The 26,771-nt window shown below is 39.5% G+C and overlaps 1 protein-coding gene across 4 annotated transcripts in view; it reads left to right on the plus strand.

Annotated features, from left to right (window-relative positions):
• Positions 1–26,771, plus strand: part of arhgap28 (Rho GTPase activating protein 28) — a 38,184-nt gene that overhangs the window by 7,649 nt on the left and 3,764 nt on the right. The window contains exons 1-14 of one of the 4 annotated variants that reach the window (XM_052114221.1): positions 1–105; positions 10,723–10,907; positions 11,325–11,545; positions 13,706–13,781; positions 13,941–14,113; positions 14,406–14,571; positions 14,650–14,741; positions 19,031–19,108; positions 19,307–19,466; positions 20,258–20,340; positions 20,891–21,088; positions 23,018–23,152; positions 23,332–23,459; positions 23,543–23,607. The exon at positions 1–105 is cut by the window's left edge and continues 12 nt beyond it. In XM_052114221.1, coding sequence (XP_051970181.1) covers positions 10,751–10,907; positions 11,325–11,545; positions 13,706–13,781; positions 13,941–14,113; positions 14,406–14,571; positions 14,650–14,741; positions 19,031–19,108; positions 19,307–19,466; positions 20,258–20,340; positions 20,891–21,088; positions 23,018–23,152; positions 23,332–23,459; positions 23,543–23,607 — 1,732 coding nt within the window. In that variant the 5' untranslated portion in view covers positions 1–105; positions 10,723–10,750. Of the gene's footprint in view, positions 106–6,834; positions 6,982–10,722; positions 10,908–11,324; positions 11,546–13,705; positions 13,782–13,940; positions 14,114–14,405; positions 14,572–14,649; positions 14,742–19,030; positions 19,109–19,306; positions 19,467–20,257; positions 20,341–20,890; positions 21,089–23,017; positions 23,153–23,331; positions 23,460–23,542; positions 23,608–26,771 lie in introns of those variants that run through there. The other 3 variants (XM_052114220.1, XM_052114218.1, XM_052114219.1) reach the window with 3 other exon arrangements.

Consider the following 26,771-nt stretch of genomic DNA (forward strand, 5'->3'; position numbering starts at 1 on the left):
ACAACCACATTCCAGCTCACTGAAACTCTTTCACTCGCATCTGGACGAACATGAGAGACACACCGACGACAGCATGCACGGGTAACCACAGCTCTTTTACTACAGGCAAGTTAATGAGTTCATCCGCATGATAAACGGCTGTAATGAGGTGCAATATAAATGTTATAAATACTTCTGGAGTTACTAATGCAGCGGATTGATTGTTGAAGCGTCCCTGAAATACATGAAGTGTTATTGTAGTATTATAAACTCATGATGTTTGTGTTGGAGAGATCTGGAGCTTGTTGATATGATGTTTTGTCTTCGCTAACATGTTAATGCTTCCATTAAGAAGACACTTTAACTTCAGGAGAGTAAAGCGGAGTATACATGCTCATACGCTGAAAGGAAGTCGGCGGAGGTCTTGTTCTTAACACCATATATACACTATATTACATATTTTAGGAGATGAAATGCATTGAGAGATTATGTCATGGGTGAATACTGTTCAGAAACAGCCGGTGTGTTTGTGTTTATTGCATCAGTTTCTCACGCAAACATGAGATTTCTGTGACAAGCACGACGTGTTTTGCATGAACGTGAGGTGTCAATATTTCAAAAGAGGATTCCCGTTATCGGCTTCAGTGTGAGGACAGTGTGAGGGACGTTTGAGTGTTGAACAGGATTATTATTATTATGATGAATGAGTGATTCTGTTGTGTCTGTTAGACACTGAAGTACTGTATGTCATTTATTACAATGATAAAATACTTCCTTGTATCCCAGATGATAGCTGGACTTCCTGAAGAGATGATCAGAACATTCATCTGTATATCTGCCGACACATTAACATTGACTCACTAAAGCTCACTGTGTTGGGCTGTAAAGAGCGTTTCACCTTGTCAAACGAGGAGCACGTTCATTTCCTCTGATGGTAAATACTCGGTTTAGTAATCGGATGAACATCTGAGAATATCAGGGCTCGGATGAAGGTTTGACAGCTTGTCACGGTGACTATAAAAGCCTCTCAGCATAAATGTGTTGTTTTTATCTTATCGTCTCACAGACGGGAGTGACGCTAATAGGAAGTTAATGTTGCATTATTGATTTTGTGGGTGTGTGCAGAGTAATACAGAACATTATATAGCACATTTCAGACTTTCCAATCGCTTTAGCCAAAACAGGAAGTTTGAGTGGCGGTGGACTTCCTGTCCGTAATGTTATCAAAGCACACTCACTTTTAACTCTGGTAAACACTCTTACTGTAGTCTTCATATGACCGTCTGTTGGGCCTGTCTGAAAGAAGTGTAGGACAACAGATGGACAAGCAAATACCGGGTTTTTTGGACATGTACCGCGGTAGCACCATAATATGTTTTGGAGCACGTCACATTAAGTGAATAACTGTGGTATATTAATATGGCAATATTGAAGTTCTGTTGAGGGCCGAACGGGTCGGAGCATGATGAGCAGCGTTTCTACTTGAGCACGGTTCAGAACGGTACGATTTCTAAGCACGCTAGGCTAACAGTACTGGTGCAACATCTGTAGTGATGTGGCGACTCCTGATTGGTCACTTACTTAGTGAGTCCGGCCCGGGATTTTACATGGAAACTAGCCCAAAACATGTTGAGCGGGGGGTGTTCGCTGTCCTTTTCTGCATATCGTGGTGTTGTTTTGTTGTCCGTTAAGCATTACATGGCGGCTCATTTCAGCTTATCGTGGCACGTTTCGCGGCCGACCCTCCGGCCCGCTCGGTTCTCCCGATGGCGAGTCCACCCCTGATCGGCCCAAAGTGCCTTGACCCTGTATTGAATAATTACAGTATGCACATAGTAAAAATTGTTATCTTTTAATATCATATAATGACATTTTTACTAATGTGAATTTTATTCCTGATTTCAACAATTCAGTTACTAGTAAAATGGTTTATTTTGGATATCTGTTCTGTGGTTTTCTCTAGTGGCAATCTTCATTCCAGATATCTAAAATATTTCAATATGAAATGCTTAAATACATTCACAGATGTCCGAAATTTGCAATGTTACAAGTTGCAATTAAATAGTTGATTTAGGCGAAGGATATCTTATTTAATAACTATGTAATTATTGATTTCAAATATTAATATTTTTACTATAAGTAATATCATCGCTGATCTCAAGAATTAGCATTTTGGCGAGTATTGATGCTGACTGTCACACCTGGAGTCGTGAGTTTGAATCCAGGGCGTGCTGAGTGACTCCAGCCAGGACTCCTTAGCAACCAAATTGGCCCGGTTGCTAGGGAGGGTAGAGTCACATGGGGTAACCTCCTCGTGGTCACTATAATGTGGTTCTTGCTCTCGGTGGGGTGTGCTGAGTGACTCCAGTCAGGTCTCCTTAGCAACCAAATTGGCCCGGTTGCTAGGGAGGGTAGTCACATGGGGTAACCTCCTCGTGGTCACTATAATATGGTTCTCGCTCTCGGTGGGGCGTGTGGTGAGTTGTGCGTGGATGCTGCGGAGAATAGCGTGAAGCCTCCACACGCGCTACGTCTCCATGGTAACGCGCTGAACAAGTCATGTGATAAGATGCACGGATTGACGAGATTCATCCTCCGCCACCCGGATTGAGGCGAGTCACTGCGCCACCATGAGCACTTAGAGCGCATTGGGAATTGGGCGTTACACATTGGGGAGAAAATCTGTAACGCTTGTGATAGTAACCGGTACAGAAGGGCATGTTGTGAGAAGAAATGTTTGACTTGATGGTGCAAAAGCGCTCTCTGTAAATTAAGGGCGTTCCATAGAAATTTGTTCAGTTCCGTGTGGACCCGCTCAGAGCTTAAACAGAAGATGCCTGAAGATAAATGTTCCCTTTAAACACTCCGTTCTGTCAGTGAAATTATTGAAAATATAATTCTGGGTGATAGAAGTTTATTTCTGGTGATTGTGGTTGTTCCCGCTGAGTGAAACATGGGTTAGTCATCGGATGAACCAGCACTGCTCATGTGAAGTTCACTGGACGCTTGGCCAGAAAACATCTTTGTTACGCTGTTAGTCATTACAGTTCCATTAGCTGGTGAATCACACATAATTCACTCTGGCTCACTGATGCAAACATCTCAAACGCTGATAAGTCCAGCGTCGCTCTATTGATTTGTTGTGCAGCGTGTCCTGTTGCTAATGTGCCACTTTTAACCTGCAGGAGTGCTGCATTTTGCTGACAGTGGTTATGTGCTCCTGCATTGGGCTTTAATGCTCACGGGACGCTTGGGGGTAAAACCGACCCTGTTGATGAGTAATTGCCCCTCCTTAAGGGCCCTGTCCAGGGCGGGGGTGTTTTGGATTAATCACAGCTTCTACATTCCCTTTCGTGATCACTAAAACTCTTGTGCTTTCACTGATGTTGAATGAAAGAATGAGTGTTATATAGCGCTTTTCAAACCCTTTACATACTGACAACTCTCCTCACCCACCAGTTTGAGTAGCCGACATCTCCAATGCGAGTAAATCACTGTCCGCCTACTCATGCTATTGACACCTGCTGGGTTGTTGTGCAAATGTTATTAATTTATCTTTTGTCCCTCCCTTTATTTTCTTCTCCCTTGCCCAGTAGGTGGCGACGTGCACGATGAACGCAAACTGCAAAAAAAACAAAAGATGAAGAACTCTAGTTATCGTGCGGTGGGCTTGTCAAATTGGGCATTTATAGTAAAAAATGGACGTAAATGTTGATCTGCTTTTCACACACAGCTATCATATCACTTCAGTAGACATTGATTAAACCACTGGAGTCGTATGGATGACTTTTATGCTGCCTTTATGTGCTTTTTGGAGCTTCAAATTTCTGGTCACCATTCACTTGCATTGTATGGACCAACAGAGCTGAAATATTCTCCTAAAAATCTTCATTTGTGTTCATCTGAAGAAAGTAAGTCACATCTGAGATGGCATGAGGGTGAATAAATGATGAGAGGATTTTCATTTTTGGGTGTACTGTCCCTTTAAAAGTAACCCCTCTGTGTGAGTTCCTCATCAGGAAGGTTTTTCTGGCTTGTTCTGCTTGAAGTGTTGCTCTTAAATGCTCAAAGTATGTTTTGAGTCAAAAGAGAAAAGACGTTGGATTTGCCATTCCTGATGGAATCGTGAGGTTATTTATGCCACCCAAAAAGTGAAAACAAACGTCTGAGCTAGTGTGTGATGAGGACGTGCCAGGGTCAGACGCTTGGCACACTTGTGTTGATGAAATTGACGCCCAATTCAATCAACATCACAGACGAAGAGGCTTTTATTTGGTTCAATAAATGGCCGGTGATGTGTCTGTAAAGCACCTCCAGTAAACGGACAGTTCATCTTTTCGCTTGTATTATTTTCCATATAGAAAGTCTATTTCGGTTGGGAGATGTTACAGTTGCGGTTTTGTTCCTGCCGTTTACATTCCTTTAGGAATGAGCTCATGATTTCAAGAAGCTTCTCGGGTTTCACAGGAACTCTGAAGAGCAGCACATGTTTCCAGTTTAGTTTCCCTCCACAGTGACCTACATTCATCACGGGGGGCCTGAAACACTTTCAGATATTTACAGAGGAACAAGAGTAAACTTTGTGTTTATTAGTGAGAACACTGTGTGTTTCAAGGTAAAGCAGATTATTGCGAGAATCTTTGGAGGATTGACTTGTTTTAGTCAACTAGTGAGGGTTTGCTTCAAGTCAAAGTGTAAAAGTGTAAAGTGTGTCTCTATATGTTTAATAGCGCTGAAGATCGTCTGAATAATGAAGTGATGGGATTATGCAGTCAATTTGTAGTTGAGTAATGTAACACAAAAAACTAGTAATCGATTACTTGTAAATGAAACTGTAAGATACAAATAACAAGTATGATACGTACCTGTTTTAAATACGTAGCTTGTAAGGAAGCTAGTCTCGCTTTATGAGCGATTCAAATGAATAATATGCATTAATACAAATTAAATACAAAGGTAAAAAAAACATTTGCACTCACCTGAAGCTTACAGATTTTCTGGTGAAAGAAATACATAAATGATGATGAAAGCCAAATATAAAATGCCACGGATGAATATTTACGGAGTAATTCATTATTTTGTAGAGGGGCTCAAAATGACAATTTCCGCTTATGATTTTGGAGCAAAACTACAGGTCAAATAAATACCCTTAGAAAGGTGTCAGCATCATGATTTTAATTGTACACAGAGATTAATAGATATTTTACTAATATCAGCTGACTTCAGCACCCCTAGTCGCATTATACGACAACGGTGTGAGTCTAAAAATGAGAAAAAGCACTTTTTTGTGTTGTTTTACCATAGTTGGAGTGCCTATATCTCCTGAAGTATTACAGATATCTTAATATACTTTTATATTCTGATTCAGAACAAACTTTTATTTTTGTATCAACATTAGTGAGACCCTATGTTGTTAAATTCCACAGATGAATATTTACTGATTAATCCATTATTGTGTAGAAGGGGCTCAAAATGACAATTTCCGCTTATGATTTTGGAGCAGAACTACAGGTCAAATAAGCACCCTTAGAAAGGTGTCAGCATCATGATTGTATTAGTACACAGATATTAATAGATATTTTACTAATATCAGCTGACTTTAGAAATCCTTGTTGCATTATATCCCAATGGTGACAGTTTCAAAAGTGGGGAAAAGCACTTTTCATGTCCTTTTTCCATAGTTTGAGTGCCTGTAACTCCAGAAGTTTTACAGATATCTTAATATACTTTTAAAGTCTGGTTCAGAACAAACTAATCTTTTGGTATCTTCATTTTTAAGGCCCTATTGGGGTCAGTCCCAGAGATATGGGGCTCTCAATGTGCATCCATGTGCAAATTGCAGAATTGTACCTATTTTCAATGGTTGAACACCACTTGTGGGTCACTTTGCATAAAGCTGATACTTATTGTATTTAAAGAGGAATATCTGAAGAACAAATAATGCTGAAACGGCAAATGTACCTTTTATTTATTCATTGACAAATTCAGTGTATTTTTGGCGCTCAGACATTGTTAAAAATGTATGTTCTATGCAATAATTTTGATAGAGGGAAACAAGAAACCGTTCTAGTTTCAGCATTATTTGTTCTTCAGATATTCCTCTTTAAATACAATAAGTATCAGCTTTATACAAAGTGACCCACATGTGGTGTTCAACCATTGAAAATAGGTAAAATTCAGTAATTTGCACATGGATGCACATTGAGAGCCCCATATCTCTGGGACTGACCCCAATAGGGCTTTAAAAATGAAGATACCAAAAGATTAGTTTGTTCTGAACCAGACTTTAAAAGTATATTAAGATATCTGTAAAACTTCTGGAGTTACAGGCACTCAAACTATGGAAAAAGGACATGTAAAGTGCTTTTCCCCACTTTTGAAACTGTCACCATTGGGATATAATGCAACAAGGATTTCTAAAGTCAGCTGATATTAGTAAAATATCTATTAATCTCTGTGTACAATTAAAATCATGATGCTGACACCTTTCTAAGGGTGTTTATTTGACCTGTAGTTCTGCTCCAAAATCATAAGTGGAAATTGTCAATTTGAGCCCCTTCAGACTCGGAAGTGTTTTTAATAGTGGACTAGTTGGTGCATGCAGAAGAAGTAATCGATTAGTTGATTTCTCATGCATGTTTCTAATCTAAATAAATACAAAAGCAATTGTAGTGTGCATCCCTAATTTTGATCAAATATTGCAAATACAAGCATTTATTTTCTTTGTAAAAGTATGCACTGATGAATTATTCACAATAAGACCTAATATATATATACATAGATATATAGAGAGAGAGAGAGAGAGAGAGAGCGAGAGAGACATGGGGAAACACACTGATGGTCAGATCAGTGGGAGGAGACGTGAGAGGAGGTCGCATGAGGAAATCCTCCAAGTGTCTGTCCGCTGTACTCTCTCTCGGACGCGCTCTTGAGCGTCTTTGTCTTCTCAGGAGCGTCCTGATGTCTTTACGTCTGTTCTGGAGTTTTCCAGTCCATTGAGAGGTAATATAATCTGAGTGTGTCCATTCTGTTTGAAGTGAGAGGACCTGATGGAGAACAGTCGCTTGATTCAGAGAGTGTTTTTCTCTCCTGCATGTGTGTGTATGACGCTCTATGAAGTTCAGAAGTCTAGTTAAAATGTTTTCGGCTCTTTTCTACATTTGCTCAGCGTTGTAAATGATGTTGAGTTCAAACTCTGAGGATTTATGGTGTGTATGTTGAATTATGGATTTGAAGTTTATAGAGACTCTCCATTGAATGCCAGTTTGGTGCCAGTATCTGGAATGGTTTCATTTGGGAATCTCGCTGAAGCTGTAAGACTTTCCATATTGTGGAACAGTGATAGATCAAATCTTAAATATGAACTCTTCGCTATTAATGTCATTTTCCATATGTGATTATGTGATTAAATTAATTTAATGAGTAATTAAACATTGGATCAGAGCAAGACATGGATTGTAGATTGATTATTAATGTACAACAGGGTTGCAGAAAGGATAATGGAATATAGAGGTTAGTAGAACGTTTAGGGAACGTTCTACAAACCTAAAGGGAACGTTCTATTTTTGTAAAAAAAAAAAAACATTCCTTGATAACCAATAGAAAATTCTGAGGACATTCTGGGAACCAAATGCTAACGTTCCCAGAACGTTTTAGGACATTGTCCGTCCTGAGGATGTCCTGGGAACCAAATGCTAATGTTCCCGGAACGTTTGTGGACATTGTCCGTCCCAAGGACGTCCTGGGAACCAAATGCTAACGTTCCCGGAACGTTTGAGGACATTGTCCGTCCTGAGGACGTCCTGGGAACCAAATGCCAACGTTCCTGGAACGTTTGAGGACATTGTCCATCCTGAGGACGTCCTGGGAACCAAATGCTAACGTTCCCGGAACCTTTGAGGATGTCCTGGGAACCAAATGCCAACGTTCCTGGAACGTTTGAGGACATTGTCCGTTCCAAGGACGTCCTGGGAACCAAATGCTAACGTTCCCGGAACTTTTGAGGACATTGTCCATCCCGAGGACATCCTGGGAACCAAATGCTAACGTTCCTGGAATGTTTGAGGACATCCTAGGAACCAAATGCTAACGTTCCCAGAACGTTTGAGGATGTTGTCCATCCCGAGGACATCTTGGGAACCAAATGCTAACGTTCCTGGAATGTTTGAGGACATCCTAGGAACCAAATGCTAACGTTACCAGAACGTTTGAGGACGTTGTCCGTCCCGAGGACATCCTGGGAACCAAATGCTAATGTTCCTGGAACGTTTGAGGACGTTGTCCGTCCCGAGGACATCCTGGGAAACATATGCTAATGTTCCCGGAATGTTTGAGGACATCCTGGGAACCAAATGCTAACGTTCCCAGAAAGTTTGAGGACGTTGTCCGTCCGAGGACATCTTGGGAACCAAATGCTAACGTTCCCAGAACGTTTGAGGACATTGTCCATCCCGAGGACATCCTGGGAACCAAATACTACCAAAACGTATTTCATCAGTGCAGTTGGTCATGCTGTTAGAGTTTTCTTTCATATGTACCGTAAGTCTCGAAAGTATCCGACAGATACAGAACAGGACCCTGAAGTCTGAGACCACCGGTGAAAATGCTTTGCATTTTTTTCTGATATAGTAAAAGATTATAGATTTAAGTTAAGAGTATAACCGTTTGATTGAAGAATGCATTTTGAATGACAGCACTTTTGCATTTTGTCATGCACACCAGAGCGTGATGTGTTTGTTTTACAGGAAAGCTGTCTCCATTGAAAGGTTTGGCTGCATTTAACGCAATTGGGACTCCATCACGCACGACTGTGATCGATAACCGCCTCTAAATGACGCCTGTTCACTTCCTGACTGAGCACATCATTAGCTGCTCTTATCTTATCAATATTTGAATAGAAAATCAGTGAGTTGAAGTTGAATGCACAGACAGTATAGAGGGGGAAATGAATGGGATAAATCACATGATGTGTCCGACATCACCTGGTCTCACAGCCTGCAATTGTATGTTCTTAAAACATTTTCCAAACATTACATTGTGGTTGTGTGGACATACAAATGTCCAGTTTTCTTCAAATTAGTAGAACATTATTTAAGGTTAATAACATTATAAGGATGTTCCATTAATGTTTTATGATGTTAGCCAAAGTTGTTGGAGCGTTCCCTGTTAGGTTACTCTAGAACGCAGAAGCACGTTAGCTGACCAGTCAAAAAAACATTTTTAGGGTTTTTAGGGTAAGGTGCACTTGAAGATCCTGGATCTTAGTGGTGTGGATGCAGATTAATTCAAATACAATGCTTTTGTAGAAATGCTCTATTGATTCATGCCATGATTGATTTAATCCATGAGTGAAAAAAGTCTAATAACAGGGTGATACCCTTTAAACTGACACTATCAAAATATTAATAACTACAGTATTCATCAACAAAGTACTTTGAAATTTGCAGACAAATCAGAAGTGTTCGGTTTTCATCATTATTAATCATTTGCACTGTACATATTATCATATTTGGTAAAAACATCAAACTGATCAAATATTCATGTGTCATATGTTGTTGGAAAGCTCTTAAAGAGTAAAATACAACCAGACTATTTGTGTTACTCACAGATACAAATATAGTGAGTAACAGCTAAATATATGTCTTTGACTATTTTGTTTGGTGTTACTTATATGCCACGTTTACGCTTATAACTTCATGAAACATAAACGGAACATAAACTATCACATATGATTATTTAGAGTCTGTGATTATCTTTCAATCGAGTCCACACACAAGATAATCAGATGTATAGATCATTAGATAATCCACATGAAGCACAATGTTACATATGACCACCAGGAGATGGCGCCAAATACACGACACAGACTCAATGATGACTCAAATGACACAGAATGAAACTCATTCTCTGAAATCTCATGACTAAAATCATGTCTGCATGCTATGCAAACCTTTAGTCATTGTTGTGTTTGCATGTGTAATTAGTTCTTATGTACAATTATTATCTTTTATTTGTTTGGAGATGTTTTTGGACACTATGATCAATTATATTTGTAATGTTGGAACTTTTGATTGCTTTGTCGAATTAACACAAACTTTCTCTCAGATACAGTCGACATGATTGGGAACAAATCAAAAGCAGTTTTTCAAAGCCATCTTATTTATACCCAGAGATATATAATGTAGAATAAGAAAAATATGGGGGAAAAAAGGAAATTTTTGGCTCACGTTTTTTTTTTTTGCAGTTTCTTAGGCTGAGAGTCTCATAAACATTTTTAAAAGCTTTCTTTAAAATTATACCAAACAATCAGCCATCTTTGTTTTTGTTTTGTTTTGTATTTTAGGCATGCCACTGAAACAGGAAATCTTTAAAAACACCATAAATGGTTAAGCAAGTAGTATTCAAAAGGTCATGTGATCCAAACATGGCCGCCCCCATGAGGAGACCCTCTCCATGTAGAATAAAACTGCTTTTATAAGGTCACTGATATGACTAATATGCATACATATGTTTCAAAATGACTAGTAATATCTGTAGGAGTAAAACATATTTAATGAGGAAACAAATCTCAATTTATTCTAGGATAGTACTGATGTCAGGTTGTAAGTAAACTGACTCTCAAGGACTTGCGGTTCAAACAATACTGTTTTAACTTGCAGTAAAATGGACAGTTTGTCATAGGGTTGCCCAGTTGCAATATCCCACGTGCATTAAACGGTTTTGTTCCTCTCTGTTGTTCTGCAGAAAAGCGCAGTATCAGCATATAGGCAGCATGAGTTTGCCCGGGGCCATGACCTCCTCGACCCCGGAGCACTCCGTGTCACGTGACTCCCGTGAGTGTATGGAGGACTACTGGAGTGAGATGAAGACCATCGAGGAGGACTTCCAGGGAGGTCACGAGGAGATGATGGAGAGAGGGAGTGTGGATGGTGTGTAGAACGTCTCAGAGGCTTTTTGGGTTCACATCCATTCATTAAAAAAAAAGTCCCAAACGAACCAGCTGTGAGATGAGATGAATTACATCATAACATTTTATTAGAACCAAAAGCAAATGAGCTGCTAACATGTTCGGAATCACAGATCCCTGGATTTCCAGTAAGGAATGGCACTGCTGAATTAGACTTCTTCATGCATTTTATTGTCAGTAGCTGTAGCAAAACAACATTCCATATTAATTAAGGTTTGGAAGATATCCAAGTAGTTGACTAACACTGTCGAACAAGCGGATATCACAACGACTCTACATAGCATGCATCACATACATCAGCAGATGCATCATATATTTGCTATGTGCCGCTATGGAGACTAACCAGACTGATATTTGCATGTTTGTTTGATTGTTTTAGAGGCAGAGCTTGAGGAGGCGTGGCTACAGGAGGCGGGTCTCTCCACACTGATGTTGGGGACTCAGAGCGACGGTCCCACGGAGGCGCTTCTCTCAACGCTCACACGCTCACAGGCCGCCATGGTGAAGAAACGGCTGGATAACTACACGCAGACGCTGCGCAAGAGAAACAGACAGCCAATGAGACACGTGCGAGATGTATTCTCCACGCCTGACACATCGGTGAGCACAGAGACATGAGCAGAATGTGCGAAATTAAGTTACTTACTAAAATACACTAAAAAAACATCGATTTAAGCATTTCTGTAATCTTTGACCATTTAAGAACGGATGGGCCCACGAGAGAAAAAAATGGTCAATATATTAATAACTCGAGTCTTGACCAACACAAAATAGGACATGATAAAGGACATCAATCGTCCTTTAATGATGTTTGAAAGTTTAGAAGCTCTACTTTATAATGCATGTAGATATTATGACCAAAACTGAAGAAGTGCTTTAAAATCTGCAGATAAATCAGAAATGTTTCGTTTTGATCATTTATTAAAAAAATATGCGCACTGTATTTATTATTGAAAATCTGTAAAAACATCAAACTCATCAATTATTCATGTGTCATATGTTGTTGGAAAGATCTAGAAGAGTAAAATACAACCAGACTATTTGTTTTACTCACAGATAAAAATATAGAGAGTAACAGCTAAATATATGTCTTTGACTATTATGTTGGTGTTGCTTATATGCTGCGTTTTCACTTATAACTTCATGAAACATAAACAGAACATAAAACATCACATATGATTATTTAGAGTCTGTGATTATCTTTCAATCGAGTCCACACACAAGATAATCAGATGTATAGATCATTAGATAATCCACATGAAGCACAATGTTACATATGACCACCAGGAGATGGCGCCAAATACACGACACAGACTCAATGATGACTCAAATGACACAGAATGAAACTCATTCTGTGAAATCTCATGACTAAAATCATGTGTGCATGCTATGCAAACCTTTAGTCATTGTTGTGTTTGCATGTGTAATTAGTTCTTATGTACAATTATTATCTTTTATTTGTTTGGAGATGTTTTTGGACACTATGATCAATTATATTTGTAATGTTGGAACTTTTGATTGATTTGTCGTATCAATACAAACTTTCTCTCAGATACAGTCGACATGATTGAGAACAACACAAAAGCAGTTTTTGAGCCACATTATTTACACCCAGAGATATATAATGTATAATTCTATTAATGATGCCAAACACGACTTGTTTTGTTTGTTTTTTGTTGAGTTATAATTCTTTAATTTTGGGAATGCCACTGAAACTTTTTGAAATCTTTAAAGGGTTTAAAGGGTTAAATAATCAAATGAATAAAATTTAAAGATGATTTAATTATAAAAACTATACTTCATTAAAATATTTACATTTGTATTTAGTACAAGATTACTCAATTTAATTTAATGGAAATTTGGGAAAAATTATTTAAAAAATATTTAATATCTGCAAAGTTCTGATTGAGCAGTTTCATTGACATTAAAGTGATGTTGAAAATCATTCCTTTAATATGGACTTTAGGCCCCCACAGAATAAATCCAACAAATGTTTTTAAGTGTACAACCACAAAAAATACATATTCAACACTTTATATATAATCAGCATTCCCACAGTCACGATAAACATGGAAATATCAGGACATTTGAAAGAAGTTTCCAGGCTTCAGCACCTACACATTATCCAAATGGCTAAAAAGGTCAAGGGTGGGAATTCTGTAGTGTTTGTCTGATGATAGAAAGTTTGTCACGGTTGTTTTTAGTTTCCTCTAACCGAAAATAGTCTTACGCAACGATTTTTTTACCCTACCTCTGAAAAACAGATGAATTCATGTATCTGTCAAAATAATGCAGAAACCGAAAGCAGGTCATTACGAACATCCCATGATGCTTTGTCAGGTTTACAGATGTGGTTAAACAGCCGGCTCCTTTGTTCTGATTATAGAAGGCAGATTGTGTCTCAGAATAACTGCCCCACTGACTGACGCTGGTATGAACAGTGACACATGAGGAAACCCCACAGCTGATAACACATGGAGGATATCTTCTACCATGTTCTAAAATGCTCCTGTCAAACGTTTTGAGTTCGTCATTTACAGCCTATAAGTGTTGGGTTTAGCGGTCAGTGGGCGAGACAGAGAGTGAATTATGAATCATCGCCAGCTGCTCTAACAGCTGAAATATCTGATACTCTGATTAAATATGAATGACAGATTCAACAGTCCAAAACCGTCCATCTGTACACCACCCATGATGTCATGCTGATTGATGATATTTGTGTTGAAGGTTTAGTGAAGATGTGGTTGTGTTCTCTTGCAGTCGGCTGAACTGACGCCTTCTGTTTCTCCAAACAAACAGATCGAACCCACACCGCCTCAGAGGAATCCTCCTAAAGGTCAGGACACGTTTAACCCTTGACCTGCATTCAATGATACAGCATCAGTACACTGCTTGTCTAGTCAAGTACTAAATAACAACTGTTTTTGACCTCTGACCCTGTGAGCTAGGTGTATCATGCTTTGTTTTGAAATAATGTGTGTGTGTGTGTGTCCAGTTCCTCCGTCGTGTGCGCTCTTCACTCCAGCTGAAAGTAACGGATCAGGGGGCGGTTCAGAGACAATCGTGTTATCGTTGGAGGTGGCGTATTCGGAGAGCGTGCGAGCGCACCGGAAAGGCCGCGAATGCCAAGACTGCAGGAGGATCCGTAGAGACGACAGGGATTTACCTGTGAGTTTGACCTGTGATGTCATAATACCCCTCATTAACTGGTGTTGAAGCCCCTCCCATCAATGATATTCTGCATATCATTAGACTATTACACATAAAGCTCTGCGATGGAATGGCGAATTTGCATGCACTTAAATTCATTCAAGCCTGACAGATGAAAAAATAGGGTTCAGATATTTGGAAATGGACTGAGACATAATAACAAGGTACTTCAGAGGATAATATGTTATTCTGTTTGTATGTGGACTCTGTGAACTGATGTGTCAGCGGGTGTTTCCGGTGTGTGGTTCAGAGTTTTCAGATGGTGAAGTCCAGACAGGGGGTGACGCGATTGAACGATCTGTCCTCAGACGACATTAAGAAGATCGGATACATCTCGCTGATCGAGCTCACCACCTTCTACGACATCCTGGGTGTGGAGATGAAGAGGAACCGTGTGGTGCGCACTAAAGTACGAGGTGTGTGTCGTGATGTTGTGACTCAGAAACCGTCTGAAGCGAACAGCAGTTGTAAATGTTGCGGTCTTGTTCTCACAGAGAGCGGGATATTTGGAGTTCCTCTCACCGTACTCCTGGAGAACGACCAGAAGAAGCTTCCCGGATCCAGAGTTCCACTAGTTTTCAAGAAGGTGTGTGTCTCATCATGGTCTGAAATGAGATTTCAAGGTCTACATTCACCGTCATGATGTTAGGCTGTTGTAGTTTGTTGCCAGAGCTTTGTTGTGTGGTTGCTAGGTGGTTATGTGTGGTTGCTAGTCAAAAGAGTCCATCCTCAATTCTCTAGTTTAGAGACTGAACCTGGCCCGTACTCGAGACCTTGTGACCCGACGCTACTGGTGCAAACTTCAAATCACTCTTTATAATTTCTTCTCCAAGCACGTCGATTTGTTGCAAGAACTTGTATTTTATTTAAGCATCGTAGACAACCTTCATAATGGTGTAGGAACAGGAAACACAGCTGTATGTTTATGTGCCACAAACATACATTTAGTTAAATGCACATTTGAATGCCAAGTTCAGATTCAGACCCTGCAGTTATTCTTCTGGCTCATGACGCAGATGCACGCTGAAACGTGTTCGTTGTGAACAGCCCTTTGTGTGTTCGTACATGTCTGTGATTGAGAGCGTGTGCACCAAACAAGTTACATGTCAAAAAAAAAAAAAGTATTATATTTTAAAAATATATATTATCAAAATAATAATAATTGTATTTTTCATTACAAACCCGAGTCTAAAGATACATGTCAATAAACGGAGTCCCTCCCCTTTAATGTAAGTCTATGGGGGTTTTCCAGGTGACATTTCACATTGTGAGTGTTTGCTGTTTCTGGAAACCTCCGGCTCAGCACTTCTCCGAGTTGAGATATTTGTGTGATGTCTGATATCATTCTGACCCGTTTGCCCACGCTCGTCTCCGTTACGGAGCGTTTCCCAAAAAACAAAGGCGGTGACCAGAAGTGCTGTGGTTTATTTTACACGGCTCTGTTGACCTCGTTGTCGGGCTCGCTCTGTTTATAAGGAGAGAGATGGAGGCCGTTCATTGTTTCAGTTAAATCCGCTGCAAACACTGAAGAGCTTAAAAGATTTACTGAGGAAACTGTAAAACAATCTAAAGTGTGAGTTCATGCTCACAGAGGAGTTCTGGTGTCCTGCAGGGTCACATGATTAAACCAGATGCTTTAATAAACGCTCAAGATTAATCTGCTTATGGTGAGGTCCTTTGAGGTTTGAGAGTTTCAGTATTCGTCCCAAACAGAAGCGAAGGGAACTCTAGACCTGAGCGACTGCTGAAACTCCCCCGAACGATCATGTTCCTGTGCAGACAGCTGTGACAGCTGAACACGATCATGTGACAGACAGGAATCAGGGATGTGTTTGATAGAGACGGAGACAGTGAGTCTGACGGGTTTATCAGTCACTGATATGTTTAAATTAGCTGCAGTGCTGAATTATCTCAAGACAAGAGAAGACAGAACACATGTTTGAAGCTCCAGTGATCTTATCAGATGGTAAATACTGTATTTTTATGTTGTGGGATTTTCTGCAAGGTACTTCAAGTAATATTATGGTATGTCCATTATAACATGTCTGTAAAATACCACGGAAACCACAAAATATTACACTCAAACAAGGATTTTTGTTGCTTATTTAATTTACTTAACCTCCTGAGACCCCCGTGTGACAGCTGTGTGTGTCTAACATTTCCCTTTTTGATTTGTAACTAGCAGCACCTAATAAACAAACAAAAATAAAAATAGAGCAAATTGTGTTCCTGAAAATCGATGTACTCATATGTGGACAGCGGGACTAAGTTGTGAAATTATAATAACACCAAGCTATAGAAAGTCTGTTATTTTTAATCAAGTTGTTTATCATTTATCCAGGAGTGTTGATTATTCATGTTATTGATACATTAATCATAAATGATCATAATTAATTCAGATTGAAAGTAATGTCCAGCATCATCCAATCACTGTCAATCATGTTCAAATAAAACATTATAAATGTTGAATCTATGAACTGATGCTCCCTTGCTCCCTATTTAGTGCATGACTTAACCTCCAGTGTGCTGTCTGTCTGCACTGGTCTCAGAACAGTTATAGGAGAGCTATAGGATGCTCCCTTGCTCCCTATTTAGTGCATGACTTAACCTCCAGTGTGCGGTCTATCTGCACTGGTCTCAGAACAGTTATAGGAGAGATATAGGATGCTCCCTTGCTCCCTATTTAGTGCATGACTTAACCTCCAGTGTGCGGTCTATCTGCACTGGTCTCAGAACAGTTATAGGAGAGCTATAGGATGCTCCCTTGCTCCCTATTTAGTGCATGACTTAACCTCCAATGTGCTGTCTGTCTGCACTGGTCTCAGAACAGTTATAGAGAGCTATAGGATGCTCCCTTGCTCCCTATTTAGTGCATGACTTAACCTCCAATGTGCTGTCTGTCTGCACTGGTCTCAGAACAGTTATAGAGAGCTATAGGATGCTCCCTTGCTCCCTATTTAGTGCATGACTTAACCTCCAGTGTACTGTCTGTCTGCACTGGTCTCAGAACAGTTATAGAGAGCTATAGGATGCTCCCTTGCTCCCTATTTAGTGCATGACTTAACCTCCAGTGTACTGTCTGTCTGCACTGGTCTCAGAACAGTTATAGGAGAGCTATAGGATGCTCCCTTGCTCCCTATTTAGTGCATGACTTAACCTCCAATGTGCTGTCTGTCTGCACTGGTCTCAGAACAGTTATAGAGAGCTATAGGATGCTCCCTTGCTCCCTATTTAGTGCATGACTTAACCTCCAGTGTGCTGTCTGTCTGCACTGGTCTCAGAACAGTTATAGAGAGCTATAGGATGCTCCCTTGCTCCCTATTTAGTGCATGACTTAACCTCCAGTGTGCTGTCTGTCTGCACTGGTCTCAGAACAGTTATAGGAGAGCTATAGGATGCTCCCTTGCTCCCTATTTAGTGCATGACTTAACCTCCAGTGTGCTGTCTGTCTGCACTGGTCTCAGAACAGTTATAGGAGAGCTATAGGATGCTCCCTTGCTCCCTATTTAGTGCATGACTTAACCTCCAATGTGCTGTCTGTCTGCACTGGTCTCAGAACAGTTATAGGAGAGCTATAGGATGCTCCCTTGCTCCCTATTTAGTGCATGACTTAACCTCCAGTGTGCTGTCTGTCTGCACTGGTCTCAGAACAGTTATAGGAGAGCTATAGGATGCTCCCTTGCTCCCTATTTAGTGCATGACTTAACCTCCAATGTGCTGTCTGTCTGCACTGGTCTCAGAACAGTTATAGGAGAGCTATAGGATGGTCCCTTGCTCCCTATTTAGTGCATGACTTAACCTCCAATGTGCTGTCTGTCTGCACTGGTCTCAGAACAGTTATAGGAGAGCTATAGGATGGTCCCTTGCTCCCTATTTAGTGCATGACTTAACCTCCAATGTGCTGTCTGTCTGCACTGGTCTCAGAACAGTTATAGGAGAGCTATAGGATGGTCCCTTGCTCCCTATTTAGTGCATGACTTAACCTCCAATGTGCTGTCTGTCTGCACTGGTCTCAGAACAGTTATAGAGAGCTATAGGATGGTCCCTTGCTCCCTATTTAGTGCATGACTTAACCTCCAATGTGCTGTCTGTCTGCACTGGTCTCAGAACAGTTATAGAGAGCTATAGGATGCTCCCTTGCTCCCTATTTAGTGCATGACTTAACCTCCAATGTGCTGTCTGTCTGCACTGGTCTCAGAACAGTTATAGAGAGCTATAGGATGGTCCCTTGCTCCCTATTTAGTGCATGACTTAACCTCCAGTGTGCTGTCTGTCTGCACTGGTCTCAGAACAGTTATAGAGAGCTATAGGATGCTCCCTTGCTCCCTATTTAGTGCATGACTTAACCTCCAATGTGCTGTCTGTCTGCACTGGTCTCAGAACAGTTATAGGAGAGCTATAGGATGCTCCTTGCTCCCTATTTAGTGCATGACTTAACCTCCAGTGTGTGCTGTCTGTCTGCACTGGTCTCAGAACAGTTATAGGAGAGCTATAGGATGCTCCCTATTTAGTGCATGACACTAAATAAAGTTAACTCTATTTATTTGACCCATTTCATTTGTCCTCGTATAGGAGACGACATACGGCTCATCTTACCCCACTCATGCCACCAATGCTGTCGATTGAGCTCAACTTGTGTTGAACCCGGAATATATTCCGTAAAAAGACAGTTGCACTGCCTCAACACCATTTAAATAATGACTTGGATACATTTGTAACTAGTAGATATGAATAAATCAATGTTTTGTTGATATAATGGATTTGCATGGAACGCTTTTCCTCAGCAGTGTTTATTATTTGATTGTTCATTGGTACGGTACATGGTAAAGCCCAGCATGTGCAGTGTGTCTGACGTGATGTTGTGTTCGTTCACAGTTGTTGGCTAAACTGGAGCAGACCGGTTTACAGACTGAAGGAATTCTCCGTGTTCCGGGATCTGCGTCTCGAGTGAAGGTAAATCCACAATCATCCGCAATCAATCACTTCTGATCAATCCTCGACATCATCTGTTCTTCCATAACAACAGCCGTCAGTTCTGAGCAGTTTTCATGGAAGTCAGAGGCTTGGTACATGTCCAAACGTCATATGGGCACTTTGGAGTTTTCATGCAGTTTTCCTGATGATCCGTTTCATTGTGTTTGATCTGGACAGCACTTGCGTCAGGAGCTGGATCTGAAGTTTTACGAGGATCGGTTCGACTGGGATCAGGTGCGTCAGAACGATGCGGCCGGTCTGTTGAAGATGTTCATACGGGAGTTACCGTATCCGTTACTGACACAACAACACATGCCCGCGTTCAGCGCCGCTCAGAGTGAGTCATACATCTAAAGCACTGTTAGTAAAAGCATAGTTCACCCACAAATACACATTCTATCATTGTTTACGCACGCTCATGTTGTTAGAAACCGGTACGACTATATCGGTTTTACCGATTAATCAGTGCCGATGGTTGTTTTCATTTTTGGGTGAACTCTCTTTTACACATACTATTCTTCATCTTAAATGATTAAATAGTGTTCTGAGTGACTCCAGTCAGGTCTCCTTAGCAACCAAATTGTCCCGGTTGCTAGGGAGGGTAGAGTCACATGGGGTAACCAAATTGTCCTGGTTGCTAGGGAGGGTAGAGTCACATGGGGTAACCAAATTGTCCCGGTTGCTAGGGAGGGTAGAGTCACATGGGGTAACCAAATTGACCCGGTTGCTAGGGAGGGTAGAGTCACATGGGGTAACCAAATTGGCCCGGTTGCTAGGGAGGGTAGAGTCACATGGGGTAACCAAATTGGCCCGGTTGCTAGGGAGGGTAGAGTCACATGGGGTAACCTCCTCGTGGTGGTGATTAGTGGTTCTCTCAATGGGGCGTGTGGTGAGTTGTGTGTGGATCGTGGAGAGTAGCATGAGTCTCCACATGCTGTGAGTCTCCGCGGTGTCATGCACAACGAGTCACGTGATCAGATGCGCGGATTGACGGTCTCAGATGCGGAACCAGCTGAGACTCGTCCTCTGCCACCCAAAAAAACAAAAAACAAACATGAAATATGCTGTTCATGTTTCTTCATGCAATGATGATTTTCCATGTCGTCTCTCTCTCTCTGTTCATCTCAGATATCTCTTCACCCAAACATCAGATTCAGGCTCTTCATCTTCTCATCATGCTGCTTCCTGAAGCCAACAGAGACACGCTGAAGGTCAGTTTATATCACAGAAACAGAACTAACTTGATTTTTCTGGATGATTTCGATCTGTTTGTTCTTAAATCATAATACAGAGATTATTCAGATAGTGTTTGTGTGTCCTGGCAGATGTATGTGAATAAACACGTTCTCGTGTGCAGTTGATAAACAGGTTTGACAGGCGACATGAATCTCAGACACGAGTCTTGACACGGGTCGTAAAACCACCACAAAGCGCATCAGTGTAGCATGTTGTTTTCATGTTTTAAACATGCAGTCAAAGTGGCATCCTCACATCCACATCCTCCTACAGCTGGAATATTTACATATTTCAGGAATGTCAGGTTCCGTGTGACGTGTTTTAAAGCTGATATGATACTTGACCCCTCATTTACATATGATATTATTGTCTGTTGTTCATTCCGAGCTGTAATTTCCCTACAAATGAACTTTTCAGAAATATCAAACATCTCAAACATGATGACGTGAGGGTTTCCAGGTCTGAAGTTGATTTCCAGTAAAGTCACATGCTACTTCCTGTTCAGTGTTAGTATTATTATTACAGGCTCTTCTGGAGTTCCTCAGAAAGGTGGTGGCGTTCGAGGAGAAGAACCGCATGAGTCTGTGGAACGTCTCCATGATCGTCGCTCCAAACCTCTTCACCTTCCGTGGGAAAAATGCCAAAATGGAGGAGATGCAGTGTGCGGTCGGCGTGGCACACCTGGTGCGTCTGCTCATCACCCATCAGGACCTGCTGTGGACGGTGAGGATTCAAAGGAATAGTTTGATTATTTAGACTAAAATTTTAATTCATGATCTACCAAACGAATGCCCAAGCATTTTTCCTTATAAATGTTAAAATACACGTGACCAGGGCTGAACCTGCCGGTGGGTCTAAATGGGGGGCTCTACATCGCGTAAAAAAGTTACGCTTAAAACGTTAAAGTCTCTATATACGTTAGTCGGGCACATGAGGTTTCATTTGAAAGCTTAGAATCTGATCTTTTCAGAGATAACATCACATCTGCATTTATGTTGCTTAAAATAACAAAATAAGGTCTCAAATCAATCGCGGCGCAAATTAGCGCCCCCTAGAGGTAATAGGGTAGAAATATTTATTTGAAAATAAAAGCCCTTCACATATATGGGCAAGTCATATATTAAATGAAAGCTCTCACTCTCAGGAATATGATATGTTTATTTTGTTGCACTAATATCACAGTTTGAAAGATGTTTAAAAGAATCACAAAGTGAAATATGATTTCTGTAAGTCATCAAATACAAGCGTCTCATTTATGCTCTGATAACTGCTGCTGTAACCCCCCAAATAGCTAAAAACTTAATATCTGTTTTTATCTTAGGCAGTTTCCTAAAAAATGAGCCTTGTTTACTTGTTTAATTGTCTGTGAGCTTGTGTGAATAATCCAATGTTATATCTTACATGTCCAGAACAAAATATGCCATCCAGAAGGAATATTATGAAAAATATGTTTTCTTCTAGTGATGATCAAATGTGATATAGCATCGCAAAGGGGAGGATCTCAGCTTTCTAATGACACCTAGATTGAGCTTATAGTCCACTCAGAGGCCGAGATATTCAATGAAATAATGAGGGTGTTGCTTGAACTGAACATTAGACTGAATGTCTATGGACGAGCACATCTGTGAGGGGTATAATGTGTTAGAGCGCCCCCTACAGTTCACATCTGTGAGGGGTAAAATGTGTTAGAGCGCCACCTACAGTTCACATCTGTGAGGGGTAAAATGTGTTAGAGCGCCACCTACAGTTCACATCTGTGAGGGGTAAAATGTGTTAGAGCGCCCCCTACAGTTCACATCTGTGAGGGGTAAAATGTGTTAGAGCGCCCCTACAGTTCACATCTGTGAGGGGTAAAATGTGTTAGAGCCCCCTACAGTTCACATCTGTGAGGGGTATAATGTGTTAGAGCCCCCTACAGTTCACATCTGTGAGGGGTATAATGTGTTAGAGCCCCTACAGTTCACATCTGTGAGGGGTATAATGTGTTAGAGCCCCTACAGTTCACATCTGTGAGGGATAAAATGTGTTAGAGCCCCCTACAGTTCACATCTGTGAGGGATAAAATGTGTTAGAGCTCCCTACAGTTCACATCTGTGAGGGTTATAATGTGTTAGAGCTCCCTACAGTTCACATCTGTGAGGGTTATAATGTGTTAGAGCCCCCTACAGTTCACATCTGTGAGGGATATAATGTGTTAGAGCCCCCTACAGTTCACATCTGTGAGGGGTATAATGTGTTATAGCGCCCCCTACAGTTCACATCTGTGAGGGGTATAATGTGTTAGAGCGCCCCCTACAGTTCACATCTGTGAGGGGTATAATGTGTTATAGCGCCCCCTACAGTTCACATCTGTGAGGGGTATAATGTGTTAGAGCGTCCCCTACAGTTCACATCTGTGAGGGGTAAAATGTGTTAGAGCGTCCCCTACAGTTCACATCTGTGAGGGGTATAATGTGTTAGAGCGCCCCCTACAGTTCACATCTGTGAGGGGTATAATGTGTTAGAGCGCCCCCTACAGTTCACATCTGTGTATTGTGATGGAATGTGATCATCAAGATGATTAATTAGAATCACAGTGATCGACCATCATTTGAATAACAAGCATCAGTGATTAAAGGTTTTTAATTATCACTCTCCATTTTTCGTCATCAGGTTCCATGTTTCCTCATCTCTCACGTCAGAAAGATGAACGAAGCAGCTGCAGGGAAGAAAACCCTGACATCAGAGAAAACCAAACGCAGGTTACTGAGACGCTGGAACACGGAGAAAGACAGAGATCGCAGTGAGGTGTGTTTGTCTGAGTACATATTTCACATCAAGTGTCATTTATTTTAGAGAAAGATGCACAGACACGGTTTGACATGAGAAAACAACAGATCTTGTGATGAAAATGGAGACAAAAAGTTTTGTGACTTTTGGGGATCTATTAAATGTTTTTATATATTTCACCAATCGGTGGTGTTCAGGTCACAGATCTTCGTGACGGCGTCATCAGAGTGCAAGCCCCGCTTCATGCGAAGGTTTCCATGGCGATTCAGCTGAACAGCGAGATGAAGGCGAGAGACGTGACAGCGCGATTTGAAATTGAGAACGGGTGAGTGAACAGAGCGTGACCTTCAGTAGAGTTCAAAGGTCACATGTTTAAATGTTCATTAATGAAGGATTCTTCATTTTCAGTCGAGGTTCACGCAGCGCCAGTCGACGACAGAAACAGTCTCTGTTTGAGGTTGGAGGAAACATCGGTGAGTTTCGGACTGAACACTTCTGTTTGACCACAATTGAGTTTTACATTTCTAATAAGAGTTTATTGATACATGGAGAGATTTCCACCAGAAAATGCCAACTGAGACCAGTGTGATTTTTCCATGCTGGTTTTTCCTGGTCTGTTGCTGGTTTAGCTGCTCACATCCATCCTTTTCACCAGTTATGCAATAACACATTAGTGTAGATACGTTTTGCAAAATCAAAATGATATTAACTAGTTCAGTTAGCTTAAACTAGCTTTGTTAAAGAAAACTAATGTGTTTATTAAATAGTTTCGTGTAGTAAAGTAAAATACTTAATAAACAAATAAACTGTTTAATAAACATCTAAACTATTTAATAAACACATTCAGTTTAGTGAGATTAGTTTTGCTAATTAAATAATTCAACTAGCTAAGTTTTGCAAAAGCAAACTAAACTTACACTTTTGTTTAGTTGTGTTTTTATATATATATATATATATATATAACTATTTAGTTTTGTTAAAGTGAACTAAACTAATTCAAATAACACATTTGGTGTAGTTATTTTTTGCTAAATTAAACAAAACTATTTAAAAAAACACATTAAGTTTGGTTAGAACTACTTTAGTTTGCTTTAGCAACTTAACTAAACCAAATGGCTTAATAGGTTAGTTTTGCTTAAGCGAACAAAACGAATAAACAAACACATGCTGTTTAGTTACTTTTCATTAATCGAACAAAACTAATAAACAAACACACACAGTTTAGTTAAGTTTCGCTAAAGCGAACAAAACGAATAAACAAACAAATGCAGTTTAGTTACGTTTCATTAATCGAACAAAACTAATAAACAAACACACACAGTTTAGTTAAGTTTCGCTAAAGTGAACAAAACGAATAAACAAACAAATGCAGTTTAGTTACGTTTTGCTAAAGCGAACAAAACGAATAAACAAACAAATGCAGTTTAGTTACGTTTTGCTAAAGCGAACAAAACGAATAAACAAACAAATGCAGTTTAGTTACGTTTCATTAATCAAACAAAACTAATAAACAAACACACACAGTTTAGTTAAGTTTCGCTAAAGCGAACAAAACGAATAAACAAACAAATGCAGTTTAGTTACGTTTCATTAATCGAACAAAACTAATAAACAAACACACACAGTTTAGTTAAGTTTCGCTAAAGCGAACAAAACGAATAAACAAATGCAGTTTAGTTACGTTTCATTAATCGAACAAAACTAATAAACAAACACACACAGTTTAGTTAAGTTTCGCTAAAGTGAACAAAACGAATAAACAAACAAATGCAGTTTAGTTACGTTTCATTAATCAAACAAAACTAATAAACAAACACACACAGTTTAGTTAAGTTTCGCTAAAGCGATCAAAACGAATAAACAAACAAATGCAGTTTAGTTACGTTTCATTAATCGAACAAAACTAATAAACAAACACACACAGTTTAGTTAAGTTTCGCTAAAGCGAACAAAACGAATAAACAAACAAATGCAGTTTAGTTACGTTTCATTAATCGAACAAAACGAATAAACAAACACATGCAGTTTAGTTACGTTTTGCTAAAGCGAACAAAACGAATAAACAAACAAATGCAGTTTAGTTACGTTTCATTAATCGAACAAAACGAATAAACAAACACATGCCGTTTAGTTACGTTTCGCTAAAGCGAACAAAACGAATAAACAAACAAATGCAGTTTAGTTACGTTTCATTAATCGAACAAAATGAATAAACAAACACATGCTGTTTAGTTACGTTTCATTAATCGAACAAAACGAATAAACAAACACATGCAGTTTAGTTACGTTTTGCTAAAGCGAACAAAACTAATAAACAAACACATGCTGTTTAGTTACGTTTCATTAATCGAACAAAACGAATAAACAAACACATGCTGTTTAGTTACGCTTTGCTAAAGCGTAACAAAACTAATAAACAAACACATGCAGTTTAGTTACGTTTCATTAATCGAACAAAACGAATAAACAAACACATGCTGTTTAGTTACGCTTTGCTAAAGCTGAACAAAACTAATAAACAAACACATGCAGTTTAGTTACGCTTTGCTAAAGCTGAACAAAACTAATAAACAAACACATGCAGTTTAGTTACGTTTCGCTAAAGCGAACAAAACGAATAAACAAACAAATGCAGTTTAGTTACGTTTCATTAATCGAACAAAACTAATAAACAAACACATGCTGTTTAGTTACGTTTCATTAATCGAACAAAACGAATAAACAAACACATGCTGTTTAGTTACGTTTTGCTAAAGCGAACAAAACTAATAAACAAACACATGCAGTTTAGTTACGTTTCGCTAAAGTGAACAAAACGAATAAACAAACACATGCTGTTTAGTTACGTTTTGCTAAAGCGAACAAAACTAATAAACAAACACATGCTGTTTAGTTACGTTTTGCTAAAGCGAACAAAACTAATAAACAAACACATGCTGTTTAGTTACTTTTCATTAATCGAACAAAACTAATAAACAAACACACACAGTTTAGTTAAGTTTCGCTAAAGCGAACAAAACGAATAAACAAACAAATGCAGTTTAGTTACGTTTCATTAATCGAACAAAACGAATAAACAAACACATGCAGTTTAGTTACGTTTTGCTAAAGCGAACAAAACTAATAAACAAACACATGCAGTTTAGTTAAGTTTCGCTAAAGCGAACAAAACTAATAAACACATGCAGTTTCGTTAAGTTTCGCTAAAGCGAACAAAACTAATAAACACATGCAGTTTAGTTAAGTTTCGCTAAAGCGAACAAAACTAATAAACACATGCAGTTTAGTTAAGTTTCGCTAAAGCGAACAAAACTAATAAACACATGCAGTTTAGTTAAGTTTCGCTAAAGCGTAACAAAACTAATAAACAAACAAATGCAGTTTAGTTACGCTTTCATTAATCTAACAAAACTAATAAACAAACACACACAGTTTAGTTAAGTTTCGCTAAAGCTTAACAAAACGAATAAACAAATGCAGTTTAGTTACGCTTCATTAATCGAACAAAACTAATAAACAAACACACACAGTTTAGTTAAGTTTCAGCTAAAGTGAACAAAACTAATAAACAAACAAATGCAGTTTAGTTACGTTTCATTAATCAAACAAAACTAATAAACAAACACACACAGTTTAG

This window comes from Xyrauchen texanus, chromosome 41, assembly GCF_025860055.1.
Source record: "Xyrauchen texanus isolate HMW12.3.18 chromosome 41, RBS_HiC_50CHRs, whole genome shotgun sequence".
Taxonomy (NCBI): Eukaryota; Metazoa; Chordata; class Actinopteri; order Cypriniformes; family Catostomidae; genus Xyrauchen; species Xyrauchen texanus.